This window comes from Rana temporaria, chromosome 4 (genome assembly GCF_905171775.1).
Source record: "Rana temporaria chromosome 4, aRanTem1.1, whole genome shotgun sequence".
NCBI classification, from domain to species: Eukaryota; Metazoa; Chordata; class Amphibia; order Anura; family Ranidae; genus Rana; species Rana temporaria.
Window position 1 is genome coordinate 285,758,170 of NC_053492.1, and position 24,773 is coordinate 285,782,942.

Genomic DNA, 24,773 nt, shown 5'->3' on the forward strand with positions numbered 1-24,773 from the left:
CAAATCTAGCATAGGCCAGATCTAAAAGTGCTTGTAGCACCCTGCCAAAAGTTAGGCTAAACATAGTTTTTAATTGAATAACGTCTTTGGCTTTACCGTTCCCAGGGAAAAAAATATAACTTTCTTTTCTTGGTCTGGTCAGAGTTTCCATAAGGTCAGATTGTTCCTGTCTGTCCTGTTTTTGGAGGCAGTTTCCAGAACATAGAGTAGGAGGATCACTGATTTATGAATATTTAGCTAAAGTGATCTGCTGAAGGGTGTTGCTTTAGCGGTTCTGGCCTGGAGAAGGATATTTTTGTCTCGCTCACTGAAGCTGGATGGCAGACAGCTCCTGGGATATTGTGAATAATGCCACGTACACACAATCGTTTTTCATGTTGTAAAAAATGACATTTTTAATGGTCTAGAAAAAAACAATGTTTTTTTCAACACGATCGTTAAAACGGCGTTGCCTACACACGATCGTGAAAAAAATGCTCTAGCGAAGCGCGGTGACGTACAACACGTAGGACGGCACTATAAAATGGAAGTTCCATTCGGATGGCGCCACCCTTGGGGCTGCTTTTACTGATTTTGTGTTAGTAAAAGACGATTCGCGCTTTTCAGTCTGTTACAGCGTGATGAATGTGCTTACTCCATTACGAACGCTAGTTTTACCAGAACGAGCGATCCCGTCTCATAACTTGCTTCTGAGCATGCGCATTTTTTTCACGTCGTTAAAGCCCACACATGGCCTTTTTTGTTCTAAATTTTTAATGCCCATTTTTTACATCGTGAAAAATGCTCTGGAACCCACACACGATTGTTTTTAATGACATTAAAAAAAACTTCATTTTTTACAACCCGAAAAACGATCGTGTGTACGCGGCATAAGACCTAGGTTTCTGACTTATATGTGTGCCCATTGCTCTAGGATTTTTGGTAAGAAGTTTGTCTGCCTATTGATTACTGATAATGTTTAGAGAATCCTTAACCCTGGACGTCCTCTCCTGTTCTAGTTTCTGCAAATAAAATTCATAGAAAGGTTTTTCCTACACTGAGCCTTTGTTGTCTGTGTGCATGGAATGGTCTGTGGTGCCTGTGGCTGGCAGTCTCTCTACCAGCAAAGGTTAATCTACACTTGTGGCCCTAAAGCAGACTATTTTATTTCCAGTGTTCAAGAGATTTAGTGCAGCTTAATAGAGTAGTTAGCTGATTCAGCCAACTTCACCTATACACCATCAGCAAGGTAGACACCATTTTAGCTAAAATATCAAGAGGACAAGTGTTTAAAAAAAAAACTTTAAGAACAGATACAATTAGGGAAAACCACAGCTAGGTCTCTGGCCTAAAGTCTGCCAAACCATCACATACTGCTCTGCACTTTCAGGAACACACATTATACCCGTGGATTACCAAGATAAATAATTGTTTATTATGAGCTCCATTGGGCCCCAACATGGGCTGTAGACATTTACATATGTTTTGTGTATCTATTCTTCACTAACATTAGTTAGTTAGTTGTTAACATCTGCTTTACCATTTACATTGCAATCAGTTTCTAAGATACATGATATGTGACTGTTCATGTATCTCTACATTGGGTTATCTAGTGACCTGTTCTCTCCCAGAGTGTCAGCCAATAATATGAAAATATTTTATTTAAGATAGTGTGTACTATTTGGGGTTTCACCACTAGTAAGAGGACCCTGCAATCAAATCTAGACACTCTTAAGAGGGTGTGCTATACAATATAAAATTAGCAGTGGCGCAAGTTTGTAGTGGGCGCTTTAAAAGCGACACAATTGATATGAATATGTGACCTAATATAAACTTGGTACTCTATAATAAAGAACCAAATATATAAAACATTTTTTTTAAGAGATGATCAAACCAAATTAATCCGTGATTTAAATAATCACACCAAAAAACATCATATAAAGTTCTAACTTGTGAAATACATACGTATATGTGCTTAAAGTCCAGTGCTGGAAAACAAACTCTTTCTGCACTCTTGAAAAAATGAATTCTCCAAAATGTGTGGTGTGTGTTCCTTCACCAAACAATATAGGATGCGACACCCAAAGTGCACACAATGTAAATTGTGCTTACCAGAAATAATTGACCTCTTTATTTAAAAAGTTAGTCAGATGCGCTTTTGCAGGATAATGCCTGCATGCACATCAATTGATAGGAATATGTACGATAACCTCTTCCTCCGAGTTTAAGGACAGGACATGTTACACAAACGAAAAGCTTCCATAGTGCAACACTGTTTTATTAAAATCTTGTAAATAAAAAACATTAGCCAAATGGTTTCTTACATTAAATGGTGCCTATCCCGGTACTGGGGCTACAGGCTTATCTGGATGCAAATGGCTCTCCCACCTCCGTGGTGGCATGTGTTCCACTAGCCGTCAGCACTATACAGAGGAACCGGAATTGGCGAAGGGCATAATACATGTGACCAGGTACCGCCGGCGACGTATGTTTCGTTAGTTTTACGTCTTCAGGGGGACTTTATATGATGCTTTTTGGTGTGATTATTTAAATCCCAGATTAATTTGGTTCGATCATCTCTTAAAAAACGGTTTTATATATTTGATTCTTTGTTATAGACAACAAGTTTATATTAGGTCACATATTTATATCTATTGTGTCACTTTTAAAGCGCTCCCTACAAACTTGCACCAATTATCAGATATAAGGTATCCACTTCATCATCAGGGGAGCAGCATAGCACTACATTGCACTTTAGATTTTTTTGGCATGGAAATGATTATTTTCTAAATAAAATTAGCATTGCGTGTAATGTGCATGTGTATGCAAATAAAGTGTGTGAATGTAAATAAGATATAGCTGAATATAAACCTCTTTTTGGTTTGTGTAAATGACATTGGCTTAAAGGGGTTGTAAAGGTTCATTTTTTATTTTCTAAATAGGTTACTTTAAGCTTGTGCATTGTTGGTTCACTTATCCTTTCCTTCCATTTCCCTTCTAAATGTTTTTTTCTTTGTTTGAATTTCTCACTTCCTGTTTCTCCTCAGTAAGCTTTCCACCATCGTCCGAGCGGTGGAAAGTCATTTAGAACAGCTTACTGAACACCTTACTGGGGAGGAACAGGAAGTGGGAAATTCAGACAAAGAAAAAAAACATTTAGAAGGGAAATGGAAGGAAAGGGTAAGTGAACCAACAGTGCACAAGCTTAAAGTAACCTATTTAGAAAATAAAAAACTAACCTTTACAACCCGGAACTCTTAAATCAGATTGTTCTTCCAAAGAGTACTTCACTTTTTATTCATCTATAAAACAAAAATATCCTAAATGTAACATTCAAACTCTTATCCACCTGTTATTTGGTCTTGTCTGCATTTAATTAAATGTCTTTATCTATATTTTTGTTGTAGTAGATGTGATATACTGTAGGAACCTGGATAAATTCTGTTGTCAATTGGAGATTCGAAATCATAGTTACGGAAATGGATATCGAATATGTCATGCTGTAACAGCACTTATGTTCATTTTAACAAACTGGATTGTGTAAGACTCCTTGATTCTTAGATTAATTATTTGGCGAGACTAGATGCTTTATATAATCTAAAAAAAATGGTTACATTTACAATGTATTGTGATTTATTATTTTCATTATAGGAAGAGGGAGAATGCTTTTAAGGATAAGTAAACCCAAGTATAAAAAGTAGTATATTGCAGCTCACAGTCCTTAGATGTTGCGTCTGCACTATTTTTTTTCCAATTTAAGAACATTTTAGGCAAATACAGAAAGTACCTGTTGATCTGGCCAGAACTGCAATTCCCCTGTCAATTTCTGAAGGTACTCTCTAGTGATCTTATGTAAACTACCAATTGCCCTGTCCCCACCATGTAATAAAGATATACAGACAAGTTTGTAGTCCATACCAGGAGAACAGCCTAGGGGGACAACCATGAGTCCCTTTCTTAGATACAGTGGAGGAGTGACACAGCCACCCAGGCAGAGGAAGTGTGGTATTTGCAGGATTACTAGGGGGCAGTACACATTTGGTTTATCTGTGTAACTGGTAGATTTCTCCTCACCTCCCATCTGCTTGACAAGCATCAGCCAGAACAGGAAGTAAGAGAAAACATTCCCACGTCCTATTAGATGTCAGACAGAACAGGAAATTAGTAGAATTCCCCCAATGGGGACATAGGTAGCAGTGAAAACAAATGTTCTAGTAGACAGGCGAATGTTTAGAACACCTGTCAGGATTTTATTCTTGTCTGTGTTCATATGAAGGAGATTGTATATGTTCAGATGATGGGTATGAGACAGACAAAGCAGGAATGGAAGTGTAGCGCTACCCCCTCAGGAGCTGCTGGTTAGATTGGGACGGCATGATTATGTTACCTCTGTGATGTGTCTAGGGATGATGATGATGATGATGATGATGCAATAATGGAATGTCCAAACAGCAGGGTGTCGTTTTCTGTGCTTTCATTTCTTGCCTAACATGGCAAACGATTAACTCAAGGTAGATAGAAATAGGTCGGTGAAAGGAGAATTTGCAGACTCAGGCCTATGGATAAACGGAAGCAGTCCTGCCTCCAATGGGACTTTACCCACCCCGGCTGGGGTGGCGACGTGAGTTAAAGTGTACCTGGACAGGCCTCTCACACCGACCTGGCAGCCAGAGTATCACTTAGAACTTCTGGGAAAGGAACAAGTCTCTGCCACCGACTTGGCTCTAGTAGAACTTAGAATTTGTAGTGAGACCTCTGCCACAGGCCCTTTGCTCAGGAACATGAACAGTAGAGCGAATCCTCCCAGTAAATATAGTTTGCCTGAATCTCCCTCAGGTAGACTTCTTAGGTTGAGGTCACCGACTGACAAGTTGCAGCATACAACTTCCCAGTGTCCGGTCACCCAGATCCGCGATGGATCGTCTAAGCCCTGTTGGATCACCTGCCTCCGGGCTCACCTCAAACCGACTCTCCATCGAACAGCATAACTCGCTTGGGATCTTCCTCATCAAGTGTATGGACCCAGTAAGTCACTGGGGCCCCTCTGTAGCTTTAATTGCTCTGGGCCATTGGGGCCCATAGTCAGGAACTCCACTTAGCACGTGCGCCCCGGCCTGGTAGGCCATCTCGCCGGGGCCCGTGATGTGCACACACCCTAAAGGTAGGTGCCGCACCTGGAACCAGGAACAGGCGAAGACCCTCCAAAATGGTGTCCGCCCTAGAAGTACCCTCCCCCAGCATGCCCCGCAAGGGAGAAACTCCTCTGATTGGCTGCTGGCAGGAGGCGCCTCTCCCTGGACCCCTCTGGTGCCACCTGCTATCCAAAGATGGAACGGTATCTTTGGAACACAGAATGAAACCACAGAACAGTCCAGCCGGGCAGAAACCTAATTTAACAAATCATCATGAATGAGAGCAAAATAACTCTCTCATTCCCCTCTAAATTTAACATAGCACCTGTACTGAAAGTACACAGGCGCTACAGAAGTGACATTTTAAAACGGACAGATGTTTTAATCCTTCATCACTAAAAAAAACTATTCAAACTCATAGGCCCCATACACACGAGAGGATTTATCCGCGGATACGGTCCAGCGGACCGTATCCGCGGATAAATCCTCTCGAGGATTTCAGCAGATTTCTATGCGATGGCGTGTACACACCATCGCATTGAAATCCGCGCCGAAATCCTCTGGCGATGACGTGTCGCGCCGTCGCCGCGATTATGGCGCGGCGACGGGCGCGACGCTGTCATATAAGGAATTCCACGCATGCGTCAAATCATTACGACGCGTGCGGGGAATCCCTTTGGACGGATGGATCCGGTGAGTCTGTACAGACGAGCGGATCCATCCGTGGGATCCGATTCCAGCAGTTAGATATTCTGTGCATGTCGACAAATATTTATCTGCTGGAATTCGGAAATATCCGCGGATAAATATCCGCCGGAGTGTACACACCATAGAATCTATCCGCTGAAACCCATTCGATGGGATTTATCTGCGGATAGATTCTATCGTGTGTATGGAGCCATAGTCTTACAAATGTGTTTTAAAAAAACATATTTGGCATGAAGCACTTGGAGGGCTTTCAAGGAACCTATTTCCTATAGCACTTTTTTCAATTTCTTTATCAGTTATATTTTTGTTTTTGACATTTTTTTTAAACCCAAGTTTGTTAATGTAACACATTCTACACAATTAAATATTAAAAACATCTATGGAATAATTTCTTAATTTAAAGTGGTTGTAAACCTTATTTTTTTTCTAAAATAAATAAGATGTTATGCTTACCTTCACCTGTGCAATGGTTTGGCACAGAGAGGTCCCTTACCTCTTTTTTGGGGTCCCCTGCCACCACTCTCTGTGCCTCCTCTTTTCCGAGTGCTCCCACAGCAAGATGGCTGCTGTGGGAGCACTCACATGGGCATGCTCCTCATCCGGGCTGTGTGTGTGTCCATAGACCCCACCCCAATCCCTCCTCACGGATTGTGATTGACAGCAGTAGGAGCCAATGGCTCTTGCTGCCATCAGATCCTCCTGTGAATACAGGATGAGGGGAGAAGAGCTACTGCAGATGGCACAGTACTGGACAGAGAGGACTCAGGTAAGTGTTTAAGAGAGGCTGAGGAGGGCTGCTATTGAAAGTTTTTTTTTTTGTTTACCTTCATGATGAGAATGCATTAAGGGAAAAAAAAAAACATTTTTACCTTTAGAACCTTTTTAAAGTAAACGAGTAAAAGCCATACTAGAATGCAGGGGCGTACCTAGAGCATTTGGCACCTGGGGCGGATCCAATATCTGGCAGCGCCCCCCCACGTTAAAAAGGTAAAAACACCCCACTGTGCCCCCTGCATACCTCTGCATCCTTCAATATATTTTTGTTACTACTGTGTACCCCTCTCCACAACTGCACCTCTGGACCACTTTACATTGCACAGTACCCTGCACCCCTTTACATTACACAGCCCCCTGCATCACTGGACCCCTTTACATTACACAGCCCGCTGCATCACTGGACCCCTTTACATTACACAGCCCCCTGTATCACTGGACCCCTTTACATTACACAGCCCCCTGCATCACTGGACCCCTTTAAAATTACACAGCACCCTGTATCACTGGACCCCTTTACATCTCACAGCCCCCTTCACCTCTGAACCCTTTTACATTACACAGCCGCCTGCACCTCTGCACCCCTTTACATCACATAGCCCCCTGCACCTCTGGACCCTTTTACACTACACAGCCCTCTGCACCCCTTTACATTACACAGCACCCTGCACCTCTGGACCATTTTACATTACACAGCACCCTGCATGACTGCACCCCTTTTACATTACACAGCCGCCTGCACCTCTGCACCCCTTTACATCACATAGCCCCCTGCACCTCTGGACCCTTTTACACTACACAGCCCTCTGTACCCCTTTACATTACACAGCACCCTGCACCTCTGGACCCTTTTACATTACACAGCCACCTGCACCTCTGGACCCCTTTACATTACACAGCACCCTGCATCACTGCACCCCTTTTACATTACACAGCACCCTGCATCACTGGACCCCTTTACATTACACAGCACCCTGCATCACTGCACCCCTTTTACATTACACAGCACCCTGCATCACTGGACCCCTTTACATTACACAGCACCCTGCATCACTGCACCCCTTTTACGTTACACAGCCGCCTGCACCTCTGCACCCCTTTACATCACATAGCCCCCTGCACCTCTGGACCCTTTTACACTACACAGCCCTCTGCACCCCTTTACATTACACAGCACCCTGCACCTCTGGACCCCTTTACATTACACAGCACCCTGCATCACTGGCCCCCTTTACATCTCATAGCCCCCTGCACCTCTGGACCCTTTTATGTTACACAACACCCTGCATCACTGCACCCCTTTTACATTACACAGCCACCTGCACCTCTGGTCATGTCAGCTAAAAAAAAAAAAAAAAAATGTTTTTTTTTTTTTTTTTTTTTTAAATCGGGATGGTGTCACCCCTCTAGTGGGTGTCACCCGGTGCGGCCCGCACCCCCCTAGCAACGCCACTGCTAGAATGTTCTAAATGTTGTTGTTACCAGCAAGGTATCATGGTAAAAAAAAAACATTGCAATAGATTCACAAAATACTACTTGAAAAATAGATTGGGGTTTACATACACTTTAAAGTGGGAGTAAACTTCCATGCATTAATGTTACCTATAGGTAAGCCTACAATAAGGCTTACATATAGGTACTGTAATTACCTCCTAAATGTGCACTGTTTAGGAGATATTTACTGTACATGCAGCCGGTTACTTCACCAGCGCATGAGCTCTGAAGGAATGGCGTACCCATGCTCTTCCTTTAGAGTCCTGTGCCGTAAACGGCAGCTCCCCTGCGCATGCACTGGGGTGATGTCATCGTCGCTTCGCCACTCACACAGCTGGATTCCCAGAAGGAAGATTGGAAGATGAAAGTGCCTTCAGTAGTGACATCACACTGCTGGTAGGCTTAATTTTCAGGTAAGTTTCACATAATGTGCTAGTATGCGATGCATACTAGCATGTTATGACATTGCCTTTCAGGTTTAAAAAAAAAACATCCAGCGGTTTACTACCGCTTTAACTGTCAGTACAGACATTGACCTTTCATATATATTTCTTTAAGGCCCCGTACACACGACCAAACATGTCTGCTGAAACTGGTCCACGGACCAGTTTCAGCAGACATGTTCGGTCGTGTGTACGGCCGACCGGACAGGTTTCCAGCGGACATTTGTCCAGCCGACCGTTTTCCGGCGGACAAATGTTTCTTAGCATGCTAAGAAACATGTCCACTGGAAGCCTGTCCGTCGGACATGTTCGGTCGTCTGTACAGACTCACCGTACATGTCCGATCGGCCACCATCCATCGCATGCGTCAAAGTGATTCGACGCATGCATGGAAGCATTGAACCTCCAGGGCCGCGCACGTTGCCGCATCATTGTCGCGGCGACGGCGCGGCCATGTCGCTGTGTATCGTGTACACGCGGATTTCTGTCTGATGGTGTGTACAACCATCAGACAGAAATCTCCAGGCGGACATGTCCGCTGAAAACGGTCCGGCGGACCGATTTCAGCGAACAGTCCGTCCGTCTGTACGAGGCCTAAGAGGTTATCAACTTTCTGAACCTTTAATTGCCAAGGGACTGTTGACACAGCAAGTAGAAAATGGCATGTTAGATGATTTTACTAAAATAAGTATCATTGGTTAGTAAAAATTGGTGGTTACAATTGCCTTAAATCAGAAGCATTTTGAAAATTAAATACACTATTTTACCCAAAGTATTTGGACACCTGCCTTTACACGCACATGAACTTTAATGACATCCCATTGTTAGTCGGTAGGGTTCAATATTGGGTTGGCCCACCCTTTGCAGCTATAACAGATTTAACTCTTCTGGGAAGGCTGTCCACAAGGTTTAGGAGTGTGTCCATGGGAATTTTTGACCATTCTTCCAGAAGTGCATTTGTGAGGTCAGGCACTGATGTGGATCAGGTGGTCTGGCTCGCAGTCTCCGCTCTAATTCATCCCAAAGGTGTTCTATCAGATTGAGATCAGGAGGCTGTGCAGGCTAGTCAAGTTTCTCCACCCCAAACTCGGTCATCCATGTCTTTATGGACCTTGCTTTGTGCACTGGTGCACCAGTAAGGGGCCTTCCCATTGAGAACATCTGTTTGATGACAAAACGCGTATGGAAGGACGTGCAGTGACGTCACCACGCTGATGTGAGGAGGAAGACTCCTTTTGCCAGCCGGCATCTATTTTACATGTTGATTTTAAACTGTACTGTTGTAAGTATAACTTACTTTTATAATAAAATAGTTTATGTGCGGAGTTACACTATGGTCCACCTTCTTTCTGCATATACCTGACCGTATGGATCGCATGGGCACAGAGGGAGCTTAGTATCCGGAACTTCTATCCTGTGTGGGTCCACTTCAGTGTTTTCTTCCTCTAGAAGTTAAGGGCCGCGGCTGGGTTACAGCCGAATGCCAATTCGAGCCTACCCTCTGGTAAGCGGCCTCTATATTCGGTGGTGGGCTTCTCACTTATTTGTGGAATATCTGTGTATTCACTACGGTGTTTCAATCAATGTTTATGGAACCATGTTATATGTATAGACTGTTGTGTGGCATTTCACCTTGAATGCTATTTACCTGGAATACATCTATTACAGTACAATACTCTTGTCATTTGAGGACTTTGTGTGGATTTTTCATATTTGTTATTTGTGTTTATCCCACTCGAGCTGCCGAAAAAAGCCGAACGTCGGTGCGGCTCTATACGGCGCCTGCGCACCGACGTTCGGCTTCTTTCGGCATCTCGTGACGCGATGTATGCGTCGGTCGGATGCCTGTCCATCAATTAGGAACACCCAGCCCCGACCATCATACCCGGAAGCGGCGGTGAGAACACATATAGGAAACGGTATGTACGGACGTATTTTTTTTAAAAAAACAGCCGATTCTAATTGTCATTAATGTCATAAATGCAATGTTAAAAGTTTATTTTTCGGGGAACCTCCACTTTAATTTATTTAATGTTTTTGGAATCAGCATGGTCTTTTTCTTTTTCTTTTTTTTCATCCCCAAACTGTTCTCACAAAGTTGGGAGCGTGAAATTGTCCAAAAATTCTTGGTATGCTGATGCCTTAAGAGTTCCTTTCATTGGAACTAAGGGGCCAAGTCCAACCCCTGAAAAACAACCCCACACCATAATTCATCCTCCACCAAATAATTTGAACCAGTGCACAAAGCGAGGTCCATAAAGACATGGATGAGCAAGTTTGGAGTGGAGGAACTTGACGGGCCTGCACAGAGTCCTGACCTCAACCCAATAGAACACCTTCGGGATGAATTAGGGTGGAGCCTACAAGCCAGGCCTTCTCATCCACATCAGTGCCTGACTTCACAAATGCGCTTCTGGAAAAATGGTTAAACATTCTCACATTCCTAAACCTTGTGGACAGCCTTCCCAGAAGAGTTGAAGCTGTTATAGCTGCAAAGGGTGGGCCAACTCAATATTTAACCCTACGGACTAATACTGGGATGCCACTAAAATTCATGTGTGTGTAAAGGCAGGCGTCCCAATACTTTTGTAATGTAATGTATCTGCATTGAATGCAACAAGATATTGTAAATGAATACACAGATGCAGGAATGAATGGATGTACAATACTGCTATGTGTGGCTTACCTTTTGAACCTTACTCTCTGATTTTTTGTGTAACACTTTTGTTGTTCCTTTTCTAACTATTACTTAGCATTTCCTAGTTATATCTCCTTTGTAGAATTGAGTAGTATGTTGATTTATTTTTTGTGTCCTTTTCATGTTCCCACTTCCAGACACTCTCATTTCATCATAAACTAACAGCGGAATGAAAAGCAAACATCTCTATCAACTACTCCTTTCTTTATTTTTTAAACCGTACTTACATTGCATTTGGGCCTGTATCTCATAAACTGGGCTCAGAAGCATCATTCCATTGATGAAAGCATTGTAAATTTGTTTACTGTTTCCTATCTCCATAATATCTGCAAGGATGACAGTTCTTGCTCTGTTATTTTGAATTCTCCAGTCTAAAATCTCTTTGAGTGTGTATATCCTTTCGTCTTGGCACTCAAAGAACTCTCCAGTGCAGGAAAAAGGTAAAGAAAAAGAGTAAAGTGTTCCTTCCAGTAGGACTTTACACTTAGCTGACATGATTCCATTTACATTGTCAACGGAGTGGAACATGATATTTGTTTCTTTTTCTATGGCGAGGTCTCCCACGTGTAGGACTGAACTGCTGTACAAGCAAGGCTGAGCAAGCTGTGTGGGTCCAATATGTAGTGTCTGTACAATCTCTTCAACTGAGTGATAAGGGTCTTTGTCAGCAACAACTTTAAATAAGCCTATTAAAAAAAAACCATAAAAAACAGTTAAACTACCCACACAGAGAAATTTTAATTTACTAAAACGGAATTGCTTGCAAATTACTAGGACATAATATTACCTAACTAATACCAGATTGGTTAATTGAAGCCCTGCAACATAATATGCATGTTTATAAAAAATAAATAAATCTTATACTGTCTGCTTCATATAACTGAGAATCCAAGAAAATAAGATATTTGTGTTTATTTAGAAAGAACATTCATAAATCCATAATTATGTACCGATATAACTGTTTTTTCCATTTACACTAGTATCCCAGTAAAATCAGTTCATTCACCTCTATTCTCAAGTTAGTCAAGGGCTTTCAGGTGTTGGTAGTTTAAGTGGCTCTAAGCTCAATTTACAAAGCTACAACACTTGTTTTTTGCCACATTATCTGGGCCAGTTTAACCCACAAAAGTATACACTGGGGGTTTATACAGTGGCAAGAAAAAACAGGTTTTCTGCAGTAATTTGCCATAAAAATAGGATTTTTTCATCATACTTACCTGTAAAATCCTTTTCTTTGAGTACATCAAGGGACACAGAGTTAGGCTAATATTCATTACCTATTATACTTCATCATCAGGTGTACACTGTACACCAAAGGTCTTTAGACAGGAAGTAATCCCCTATATAACCCCTCCCATACAGGAAGTTACTTTAGTTTTGTAACAAGCACTGAATCCTCAAAAAGAGGGGAGGGACCTCTGTGTCCCATGATGTACTCAAAGAAAATAATTTTACAGGTAAGTATGATAAAAAAAAAACTCTGTCTTGGTGAAGGATCAAGTACAGTTCCCTGCATGAAAGGGCTGTCAACTCCGACACCCTTCTAGCCGAGGTTATAGCTATCAGGAAGGCTAGCTTGCGTGACAGCAAGTCTAATGGGATTTCCTTAATAGGTTAAAAAATGTTTGTTTCTGTAACATAGACAGCACCAAGTTCAAGTCCCAAGGACACATAGGTGACCTAATAAGAAGAAGCAAGCGAGTTGGCCCTCTGCATAAAGGTTCGGACCAGTGAATAGGAGGCTAAAGGCCGTTGGAAGAATATTTATAAGGTCAAAAATTGACTTCTGATTGTACTCAAAGCCAATTTGATTTCTACAGCTGACTGTAGAAAAGAGATAATTCTCAAAATCACGTATTTCTGATTTTGCAATTTTTTGTCCTTCACACCAAGCAATTAAAGTCTTCCAGAACTTATGATAGATCTTCCTAGTGACAGCTTTTCTAGCATTCACTAGGGTAGACACCACTGGTCCCAAGATGCCACGGTCCTTATACACCCTGGCTTCAATAGCCATGCAGTCAAATTTAGAGACTGTAAATAGGCGTGGAATATAGGACCTTGAGACAGTAGATCGGGGTGACGTGGAAGCGTCCATGGCCCGTCTATTGTCAGTCTCACAATCTTCTGTGGATCAGTTCCATAGATAGAAACAGGGATACAACGGCGTATCCCTTTTGAGGATCAGGTCCATTATTCTTATCATGATTGACCTTTATCTAGTATGGTGCAGTGTACAGTGGGCATATAAAATAATCAACACACTTTAAAATAATCACATTTTGCAGAATGAAAACACACATTTTTTTGTTTTATCTAACTGTATTTACTCAAGTGCAACTTGTGTGCATGTGACAAAAATGTCACAACTTTCCCCACAAATATAGCTTGTATGGGGGGGGGGGGGGTTGCAAGAAAAAAGTCACTCCTCAAGAAAAGCAACATGCAGTCATGACTGAGCTTTGCCAAAATTAATCTTGATCTCTCGGGACGCCATCTTTCAACAGGCAAGAGTCCTGCTGTGAGTGCGCCTAGGCCCGAGAAGCCTGGGCCCAAAGTTAGATAAAGCAGATCGCCTAGCCAGAGAGGGATCTCTGTTGGCAGCCTTGTCGACTGAACCAGGAAAGGACAGGTCCACATCTCACAACATCCAGAGCCACCTATCCAGTGGGATCCAGCGAGAGGCTGTGCGGAGGACCAGGGAGCGTGTGTTACATAGAGACTGAGAACCGAAGGGAAGTTCCGGGCTGAGGACACCGGCGAGGCGAGGTCTCATGTGGTGAGAGGGCACTTGCCTACCAACATAGTTAACTTGGTCGCAGGAGCGAGGGTCTTATAGTTCTACTGATACTTGCTGATGTCTGCAGCGCCGCAAGTAGAGACACATTGCCCTAAAAGCGATGCAATGACTTGGGAGAACTAGCGTTCGTTTTACCACTACATTATATTTATCAAGTGATCATTCTCTCTTTTCCATCTGTCTATTGGAATACAAACAGAGAAGTGCACTAACTGAGCTACCAGAAGACTGACACAAAAGGGAACTGTCACCAGTTTCTCTGTTCCCAGGAGTTGCCACCCGGGACACAAACCCGTTGAACTGTTTACTAGAGGGAGTCATACAGTTGTGAATTTATGTGTTTGATATAACTGTTTGCATCACTTGTTATTTTACTGTTTGTGTGGGACTTGGTGGAGAGGTGTCCCAGTGCTAATGTCATTGTATTGGGAGATTCCTCCACTATACACTCACTCGGGTCTGACTCTAGGTCATGTTATTTGGGTCTGATGACAAAGAAATTCTGAACCAGTTGTGCCCCATTGACTTTTACAGGGAGCTGTGTGTAGTCAATGTTATTTTTGTAACCTTTGTTCTATTCTTTCCTGCTGAGTAAACATCTTACCACTGGTTAAGCTATATCTGTGTGGGACTTTATTGCAGCTGAGTGGCAGGTGACCAACATCAAGGTAACAATAATTAATTACATTTATTATTGTGTGGTATCACTGTGGTCCCTCATTGTCATTTGGGTTCCACAATAATTATTGTCCAGTTGTGCCAAGGTGGGGATCGAGCCAAACTTCAGGGGTTGAAAGGCAGAGTGCAGGCCCAAATATGAACCAGCAGCTCCTTCGGGGGTAGTGCTACATATATACAAACAGGAACACGGAATGTAAGATCTGACTGCAACTGCCCCTAGAGGCCAGAACTTGGAAGACACCTTTGACAGCTTAACTTGTGATCCAACACTCCAGGGACACTCAATGTCTTGCTGCAGGATCCTGTTCATAGACATGGATCGAACCTTCACTCATCACCATGAGCCATGACACACCTGACCATCAGGGACTCAATCCCCTTTTCCTTTAGGGCCCCCATACCTGGACCTGTACAGCACCCCAACCACCTTGGTCAGTAAAAACTGTGCAGAGCTCTGTATACAAGGGGTATAGTTTAGTTGTAGCAGGGCCCAGATACCATCCACCTTAGGGGCCCAACTGTAGGAATAGATCTGGCCAATCAATCTCCTGGTCCCTGATGAAATTATATGAAAATCTGGAAACCTCACAGAGAGAACTGAACTTCAGTGACCATCACCTTTTAGAGGCTGATAAAAAAACTGAGGAGATGCCACAGTAGGAGGGGCTATATAGGGGGACTTCCTGTTTGTCTTTTCTGCCAGTGTACATTCACCTATAGGTAGCACATAATCCAGGTAGTCATGATTTATAGCCTGCTCTGTGTACCCTGATGTATGAAAAAGAAAAGTAATTGAACCCTTGTCATCGCTAGATGGTCTTTTTGTAGTAACTACTTCAAGCAAGCGCTTTGGGTAGCTTTGAATCAGACCAATGCAATGTTCAGGAGTATATTTTGACCTTTCCTTTTTTTACAAAACTACTTCTGCTCAGACACAGTTGTAGGATGTGTGGTGTGAATGGCTCTCTTGTGCTCATTCCACAGCATCTGTATGGGGTTAAGGTCTGGGTTCTGACTGGGCCACACCAAAATGTGCATTTTCTTCTTCTGAAGCCATTCTGTGGTAGATTCACTTTGATGCTTAGGATCATTGTTCAGCTGCATCACCCAACTTCTACTAAGCTTCAGTTGGTGGACAGACACCCTGACATTATCCTGTAGGATATTTTGGTAAACTTGGGAATTAATTTTTCCCTAGATAATGGCAAGTAGTCCAGGCCCTTGGGCAGCTAAGAAAACCTAAACCAAGATGTTCCTTCCACCATACTTCACCTTTAGCATGATGTTTTGATGTTGGTAAGCTGTGCCTTTTTAAAAAAAAAAATATTAGAAAAAGTGATAAGCGCTAAAGTAACGGTGAAATAAACATAAGAGCTAAAAAGCCAAAACACTGTGCATTTATAAGTGATGCGATGGGCTGACAAGCCCAAACGGTGGAGATGGATATCCCCACAAATGTGACAAATAAATGGTGAACACTGAACAATTAAAGAGAGTCTATGGGTATGATGATCAAATGAAGCAGATGGAGTGGATGAATCCTATAAAAAATAGTAAATGCACATTTTTTTACCTGCTAAAAGGTGAACTTATCCTTTAAGATTTAGACATCCTTTATTGGAATCAAGACACTCCAAACAGAGCACAATTTCACAGGTGCTAATTAGTACAAGCAGAAATAAATGTAACATAATTTTCAATTGAAATAATAAGGTTTAATACCTGGAAAATCAGGAGGAAGCTCCATTGTTGGCAACATGTCATACTCATTGCTTGTGAAAAGATGAGCCAAGACTTTCTTTACTCTGTAACCATTTACTTTAATTAGGTCTCCTGTTGAGAGCGAGCATTCATTTCCACAAAGTTCATAAATGGAGCCTACATGATTTTAAATAGAAAACACCATTAAAAAAAATAATTACTTGGATTACTTAACCACTTCCATACAGGGCTTTTATACACACCTCCATACCGGGCCTATTCTGGCACTTCTCTCCTACATGTACAAATCATATTTTTTTTTGCTAGAAAATTAAGCAGAACCCCCAAACATTATATATGTTTTTTTAGCAGACACCCTAGGGAATAAAACGACGGTCATTGAAACGTTTTATCTTGCACAGTATTTGCGCAATAATTTTTCAAACGCCTTTTTTTTAAAAAAAAAATTGTTTCATTATTTAAAAAAGTAACAAAACAGTAAAGTTAGCCCAATTTTTTTGTAAAATATGAAAGATGATGTTACACCGAGTAAATAGATACCTAACATGTCACGCTTTGAAATTGCACACACTCATGGAATGGCGCCAAGCTTCGGTACTTAAAAATCTCCATAGGTAACGCTTTGAACATTTTTACAGGTTACCAGTTTAGATTTACAGAGGAGATCTACTGTAGTGCTAGAATTGTTGCTGGCACTCTAATGCACGCGGCGATACCTCAGATATGTGGTTTAAACGGCGTTTACATATGTCGGAGGGACTTGCATGTGCATTCGCTTCTGCGCGCAAGCTACTGGGGACAGGGGTGTTAAAAAAAAATTTTTTTTTTTTTACATATTTATTTATTTTTTTACACTTTTTTTTATTTTTATTTTTTTTATTATCACTTTTATTCCTATTACAAGGAATGTAAACATCCCTTGTAATAGGAATGTGTGTGACAGGTACTCTTTATGGAGAGATGCAGGGTCAATAAGACCCCGCATCTCTCCTCCAGGCCTGAAAGCATGAAATCGGTGAAAAAAAATTCACCGATCTCATGATTACAGTTGCTTAGCAGCCGCAATCGCGGCTTTGTTTACTTACGGGGACCCGGGCGTGATGTCATCACATCGCGCCCGGGTCCTCCGACGGTCATAGAGATGACTGGTGACCATCTGGTCACCAGTCATCTCTATGCTTCCTGCCAGCGCCGGATGATTCGTTCTCCGGGCCCCAGATGGCACGGGAGAGCCCGGAGAAGCACCGGATGGCGGCGGGAGGGGGGGATGTCCCCTCCCACCGCCTGTAAGAATGATCTAGCGGCGGAACCGCCGCTATGATCATTCTTACGTTGTGCAGAATCGCCAGCAGAAGAGAAGGATATCTGAATGATGCCTCTAGCTGCAGGCATCATTCAGATATCCCCCACAAAGCCCAGGACGTCATATGACGTCCACTCTAAACGGTAGAGGTCCTTTGTGGACATCATTTTACAATGGGCCGGTATTGAAGTGGTTAAATTAATCTGTCATGCTGCCCATTCAGGCAATATTCCAGGTTCTCTTGAAAGCTCACACACAAACACACTGTTACACACTTTACCAGCACTCCTTTGCCCCTCAGTTCATGCATTGGAGCCATGAGTCTAAACGCAGTGTAAGCTCAATGTTAATGACTTGCTCCCCTGCCACCAAATGCAAGACTGGTAAATGTCCACTTAGACCTCCAGCATTGCATTGTGGTATTTAAGGAAGAAGGTAACATGCTCTTGCATACCTGTAAGCACTGGGTCTTTCTAAGAGCTCCAATTGATTTAGGAGTAGGAGAGTACAGGGAAGATGGGTACCTTTTCAATAACAATTGTCACTTTGCCCTGAATGACAGAGGCACATTAAATCGAAACTCATGAATATATGCCCTTTTTCGTTTTGTATAGAGCAAAATCAAAGTTACTGCGGGGAAGATTTCCTCTTAGTTCCTGTCTCAATGACTACCAGAACTGAAAATCAACCGAAATTGAGGGGAACTTGCCCAATAATAATAATACAGACAGCAATAACATTTTAACCATGCTCCCCTCTATTAAAATATGTGTTTTATTGCTGTACGTATCCACAATGGCGAAATCTCCTGTAGCATCTCCAAAATATTGCAGCATTGAAAGCCTATAGAGTTCCTGATACTTTCCCACCATTTCATAATCAAAGAAAAAAGTTTTGGCAGGCATTCTACTGGTAAATATGCCTTCTGATATTAAGAAAAATCCTTAAAGTGTAACCAAAGGCAACATTTTTTTTCTTTTTTAGTCATGGATAGAGTAGAGAAGAATTAGAACACTTGTCAATTCTTTTTTCAATCTGTACCCCCGTTAGGGATATTCACCCTTTTTGTCCTGTTTACTGTTGTCATTGAAAGTGAAAGTAATAGAAAATCAGAAACACTGATGGTAAATCTTTCAATGGGGATTTTAGTTCTGGTGACTCTAGTGTCACACTGGGATTCCCTCAATTTAAAGGGATTTCCTCTCACTTCTTGTTTTGGCAATGGGACAAGAAGTAGAGAGAGATCTCCCCAATGGGACACAGATTGCAAAAAAAAACATACAGGGTTTGTTAAACTTTAATGGAATAGTCAGTAGAAAAGGTAAACATACAAGTGCAAAAAAGTTAAATAAATTTAGTCAGATGTGCCAGCCAGGCAGAAAGATTCACCTGCAGTGAATGATTACTGAATGTCAGAATCACTGCTTTATATATATACCTTCACATGTCCATATGACAAAGTGTCCACTAATATGAATTAGTAAGCAAGAAGGAGCTGAGCCAATCTTAGTGTATGTAGTACATATAACCAATAATCATAATTAATTCACATACTACATTGGTAATTTCATTATTTTTAAACCTTGTTAACTTCATTATTTTTAAACTGCATTATTTGATGTGATATGCATTGCTTGTAATAAAGTGTCAGTAAATAAAGTTGCTTTATATGAGGTGCTTTACATAAACACATTTATTTTTCATTATTTACCTATACAGTGGAACCTTACAAGCATATTCCGTTCCAGGAGAATGCTCTTAATCCAAAGTACTTGCATATCAAAGCGAGTTTCCCCATAGAAGTCAATGGAAGCGAAAATAATTTGTTCCACATTAAGTTCTATGGCATGCAATACCACATGGGGCCAGAGGTGGGGGTGCCGGAGAGCCTTGGAAATACTCGGAAAGGCTCGGGACAGTTCAGCTGAACTCAGAATACCTTGGAAAGGCTCGGGAACAGAGTTTTTTCAAGTTTTTCTGACTTGACGTGATTGTAGCCGTATTAGTGCAATTGTGATAGACAAAATTGAGTACTGTCCGTGGTACTTTTTTTATTTGCACTAACATACAATTTTTCAGGTCAAGCTTTCGGGGTGTTACCCCTTCTTCAAGATCCAAGCAGTACTGATTCACATTTTTTTTGGTAGAATGTTAAAACAAAACAAGGAAAAAAAAATCAAAATCTCAGAGGGAAAGGAAAAACATACAAACACATAAAAATCAATTGTAATAAAGATAGCAGCAGAGTTAGTGAGATAAGACAGAGGGAGAGCTAAAGACTTGAGGGGGGGGGGGATGTTAGTCACAGAGGGGGGTCATAAAACTGAAGTATAATGGGTAAGGAAACCAATATCTAAATTTAGGCCATTAGTTTTTGTGTTAAAAAGAATTATCATTCTTAGTTCAAACGTTTTCCTTTCCTGGATAGTTCTAAAAATTCCCTTTAAGAACTAAAACATTAAGGTCTTCTATAGTGGTTTTTAGTAATGCATGTGCCCCATTTGAGAGATATGTCCTCACATCCTAAACACATGTACAAATATGATGCAAAACAAGAGGAAAAGGCAACTCTCCTGTATAGGGACATGTAAAATATTTACCAAAATAACTCCTCACTGGGGAGCATTTAAAACCTCTCAGAATTCTAAATTGTCTCTGCTCTTTCTTAAACAAAAGCAGGAGCTGGGCTTTAGAACTATCATTTTAATCTATCTTCTAGTAATATTTACTTTATATATTTTATATAGAGTACATTTAAAAGCATTCTTTGTATCCTCAGATTTCTTTTTACCGTGTCTCTATTGAAAACCATAATGAGAAAAATGGAATGATTCAGTGCATTACATCTATTTCTCCTTCTCCTTACAACATCATTCTCCTTGTTATCTAGTTTGTGTCTATGATGGTGCTCTAATGAAAAAATTGCTGCAAGGACATTTCTAAATTTCATATCACAAAACTCTGATACTCCACTAGAGACTTTCTATAGTACAGACTCATCAAACCAACTAATGTGATTTTCAAAAGATTTGATATAAAAGCAGAAAAACTCACAACCGCACCTGTTCTAGCTGTTGCCTCCAGGAAAGAGAACCAATAGAAAGAAAAGGAACTAATATTAAAAGCAACTACATTAATAGTGGCTGATAGTGTGTTGCTTCTTAATTACTGATAACATTTCAATTTATTTTGGTATCTTGTTTATAAAAATTCCAAACTAAATGAAAATGAAATATGTTTACTTAAATTCATGAAAAAACGTGTAGAGGGCGCTAAAACCACTCAGTGCTACTGAAATAGTGAACCAAATAAGTAAATGAGAAATAGATTAAATTAAACTATCTCTTGATACATGTAAAAATATAATAATACTAAATTCCAAAAGTGTCTCTGTGTCCAAAGGAATCTGTAAAAAAAGTCCCAATAAGTGTTCAATCAATGCATCACATGTGAATGAATAAAAAACAAATCTTCTTTCTTGAATATTCTTTATGTGCAAAAAGGAAAGCCGTCACCAACAAATCCAATCTTCTTAATCACCCTCTAATTGGTGTTGAAGCAAACAAATGTGCTTACCAGAATTAGTGGACTATTATGATTAAACAATAGTCAGCTAGACATATGCAGGATTGTGCCTGCATGCACATCGGACAGGAAATCAATAGTGAGCCTCAATGCCAGGAATTCCAGATGGGATATATAATGAAACAAAAAAGGCAATGGAGATGCCAATAGTGTGATACCACTTTAAAATTTATTGTATATAAAAACAGAAAAACCAAAAGACAAATGGCCCAGATGGCCTCTTACTTCTAAAAGTGCCTACCCGGCACTGGGGCTGCAGGCGTGTCACCGCTACCTTGCGGTGCGGTAGTGGTCAGGGTCGTCTGGTCCGGTGCTAACTCCATAGCACGGCTCGGCGTCCCAGCTGGCAGCTCGTCTGGGCAGGGAGGCACGTCTCGTGATCGGGTCCGCCTCCGACGTACGTTTCGTCAGGTACAACGTCTTCAGGGGGGCGTCTTCATCGCTATCGCACTAATCGCTATAAAAATGCCAATGGTCCCAAAAATGTGTCAAAAGTGTCCGCCATAATGCCGCAGTACCGAAAAAAAATCCCTGATCGCCGCCATTACTAGTTAAACAAAATATTAATAAAAATGCCATAAAAATACCCCCTATTTTGTAAACGCTAAAACTTTTGCGCAAACCAATCAATAAACGCTTATTGCGATTTTTTTTTACGAAAAATATGTAGAAGAATACGTATTGGCCTAAACTGAGGAAAAAATATGTTTTTTTTATATATTTCTGGGGGATATTTATTATAGCAAAAAGTAAAAAATATAATTTTTTTTCAAAATTGTCGCTTTATTTTTGTTTATAGCGCAAAAACTAAAAATTGCAGAGGTAATCAAATACCACCAAAAGAAATCTCCATTTGTGGGGAAGAGAGGACGAAAATTTTGTTTGGGAGCCACGTAGCAAGACCGCGCAATTGTCAGTTAAAGCGACCGAATCGCAAAAAGTGCTCTGGTCTTTGACCAGCAATATGGTCCGGGGGTTAAGTGGTTAAAGGCAAATAGGTGGTTCACATTGAAGGGGAATTTTCTCTTTGCAAGTAAATGTCTCCTTCTTTTAGAGAATGAGGAGAAGCTCTAATGACTTAAAAAAATAAACAGCTTTTTCATTTTTTTTTTTTTATAATTTTCATGCTATTGGTTATTCTTTGCAAAGTTAATGTTTACCACATTCACTAAGCTAGGGGAATATTCTCTTCCAAAAAAACGGTTCATTTGCCTTTTGCACATCAACCCCATAGAGTCAGTATAGCTCCTCTTCTCCTCTCTACTAATCTTTCTGGTCCTCCACTTCAACTTTCAGTACGTATTTTTCTCACTACCACCTCTCTTTTTATCACGTTATGTCTTGCCCCATTGTGAGATGCAGTTTAGATTTTTTACTTTGTTTACATTTATTTATATTCAGTAGTATCTCTCTCTTTTGTTTTAAGATTGCTATTAGTTTCTGCTAATTATCATAACATTTATGACAGTGTAAATGTACAAGATTGTACTGTATAACAGTAAACCATAAACTAAAGGCCTACAAATATCACGTGTCTGGAAATCACAGAAGACTCTAAAACAAAAACTACACACAACAACTATTAACGGACATCTATAAACAGTTGCAAAATAAATTAAGTGTATACTCTATATATTGAAAATAACCCAAAACGTAATGTAAACACTAATATCAGTCATGCTCCTTTAAAATGACCATTTATTGCACAAAATATTCCTAATCCTACAATACAGTAATTCTAAAGCCCTGTACACACAATCGGTTTGCCTGATGAAAACGTCCACGTATGCTCAGAATCAAGTTGACGCATGCTCGGAAGCATTGAACTTAATTTTTCTCAGCGCGTCGTATTGTTTTACATCACCGCGTTGGACACAATCAGATTTTTAACTGATGGTGTGTAGGCAAGACTGATGAAAGTCAGCTTCATCGGATATCCGATGAAAAAATCCATCGGATTAGATTCCATCAGATATCCGATTGTTTGTGTACAGGGCTTTAGTGTAACAAGTGACACTGACAATATGTCCCCTCAAAATACCTGGGCCTTGTGCCCAATGAAAATAGATATATAAGCCAATGTGCAGTGATAGAGATCATACATAGATCAATGTCCATTTGGTAGCACAAATGCAGGTTTGTATAACTGGACCCATAGCCTTAATAATAATACTTCTTCAAATATTCAAGGTGGCAGAGTGTGCAAAAAGTAATTCGTAATGTTTTAATGCACGCATAAGATGTCACAGTGGACTTTCAGTGACAAGAATAAATTAGGGTATATACAATAAGAATACAGGTTTATATAACTTTACTCATAGCCTCAAAGATGCAATAAAAGCAATTTATAAAGCTTTTAATGCACTCATCAAATATCACACTTTCAGCAACATTATTTATTCTAGGTACTTATATAGCGCTGTCAATTAACCCAGTTACATATATTTTATATATTCATATTAGTCCCTGCCCTCAAGAAGCTTACAGGCTAATGTCCCCAACTCACATTCATACCTACACATACTAATGTGGAGATTTTGAAATTCATATTTATATTAAGGAGCTTCAAGGGAACCATTCTGAGGACTTGCTAATTAAAGGACTTGTAAAGGAAAATGTATGCATTAAGGTGGAAAAACATCTGGCGATGACATTGGCTGGCGCTGCTGTCAATCACATCCAGTGACGCGGCGCGCTGAGGGGCGGGGCCGACTGATACAGTGATCGGCTATGGCCGCTCGCTGTATCACGGGAGCGCGCTTGCAAGGACTCATCACCATGCGAGCTCTCTCGTATGAATGTGATGAGTTCTTGCGGGGAGGACCAGAGAAAGCCGCAGAGGGACCCCAGAAGACGTGAATCGGGGCCACTCTGTGCAAAACGAACGGCACAGTGGAGGCAAGTACAATAACATGTTTGTTAATTTTAAAGAAAAATAATTTTTTCCTTTATTGACCCTTTAAATTACCATGTCCCATTGGATATGTGTATATATACTGTATATATATATATCACAGGTTAGATTTAAAAAAATATTATTTTTCCCTGGTTCTTAAAAGATGTCGGATGTCTTCGGGTGATAATGAAGTTATGCTTTTGTTTTGTAAATAGCCTAATCAGACATTGTGGAACCACCTAGTCAAGGGTCCTGCAAATGCTAATGTCAGAACTGGTTATGCTAGGATCAAAGACGTAGGGTAAACAGAGAGGCCCCGGAAGTTTTGAGACCTGAGCATGGTCGTCAAAGAGGCTTCAGGTGCAGCCAATCAGAATTTGATGCAACTCTGAACCAATGGAAGTGTCTCATTTGTTGATTGGTGGAAAAGGAATATAAAATAGGTGGGGAGCTATAGGAAGCTCTGTTTGCGCCCAGACCATCGGGAAGACAGGATGACTGTGTAATGTATTATCTTATTTCTCTTTCTTTTCTCTAACTTTTTCTATCTTAGGATTT

General features: G+C 40.9%; 1 protein-coding gene across 1 annotated transcript in view; it reads right to left on the reverse strand.

The window, feature by feature from the left end:
• The window catches only part of THEMIS (thymocyte selection associated), a 121,986-nt gene that overhangs the window by 65,184 nt on the left and 32,029 nt on the right, over positions 1-24,773 (reverse strand). The window contains exons 2-3 of the mRNA XM_040350392.1: positions 16,432-16,587; positions 11,456-11,914 (exon numbers count right to left, since the gene is read on the reverse strand). Of these exons, the coding sequence (XP_040206326.1) occupies positions 11,456-11,914; positions 16,432-16,587 (615 nt within the window). The remainder of the gene's footprint in view (positions 1-11,455; positions 11,915-16,431; positions 16,588-24,773) is intronic.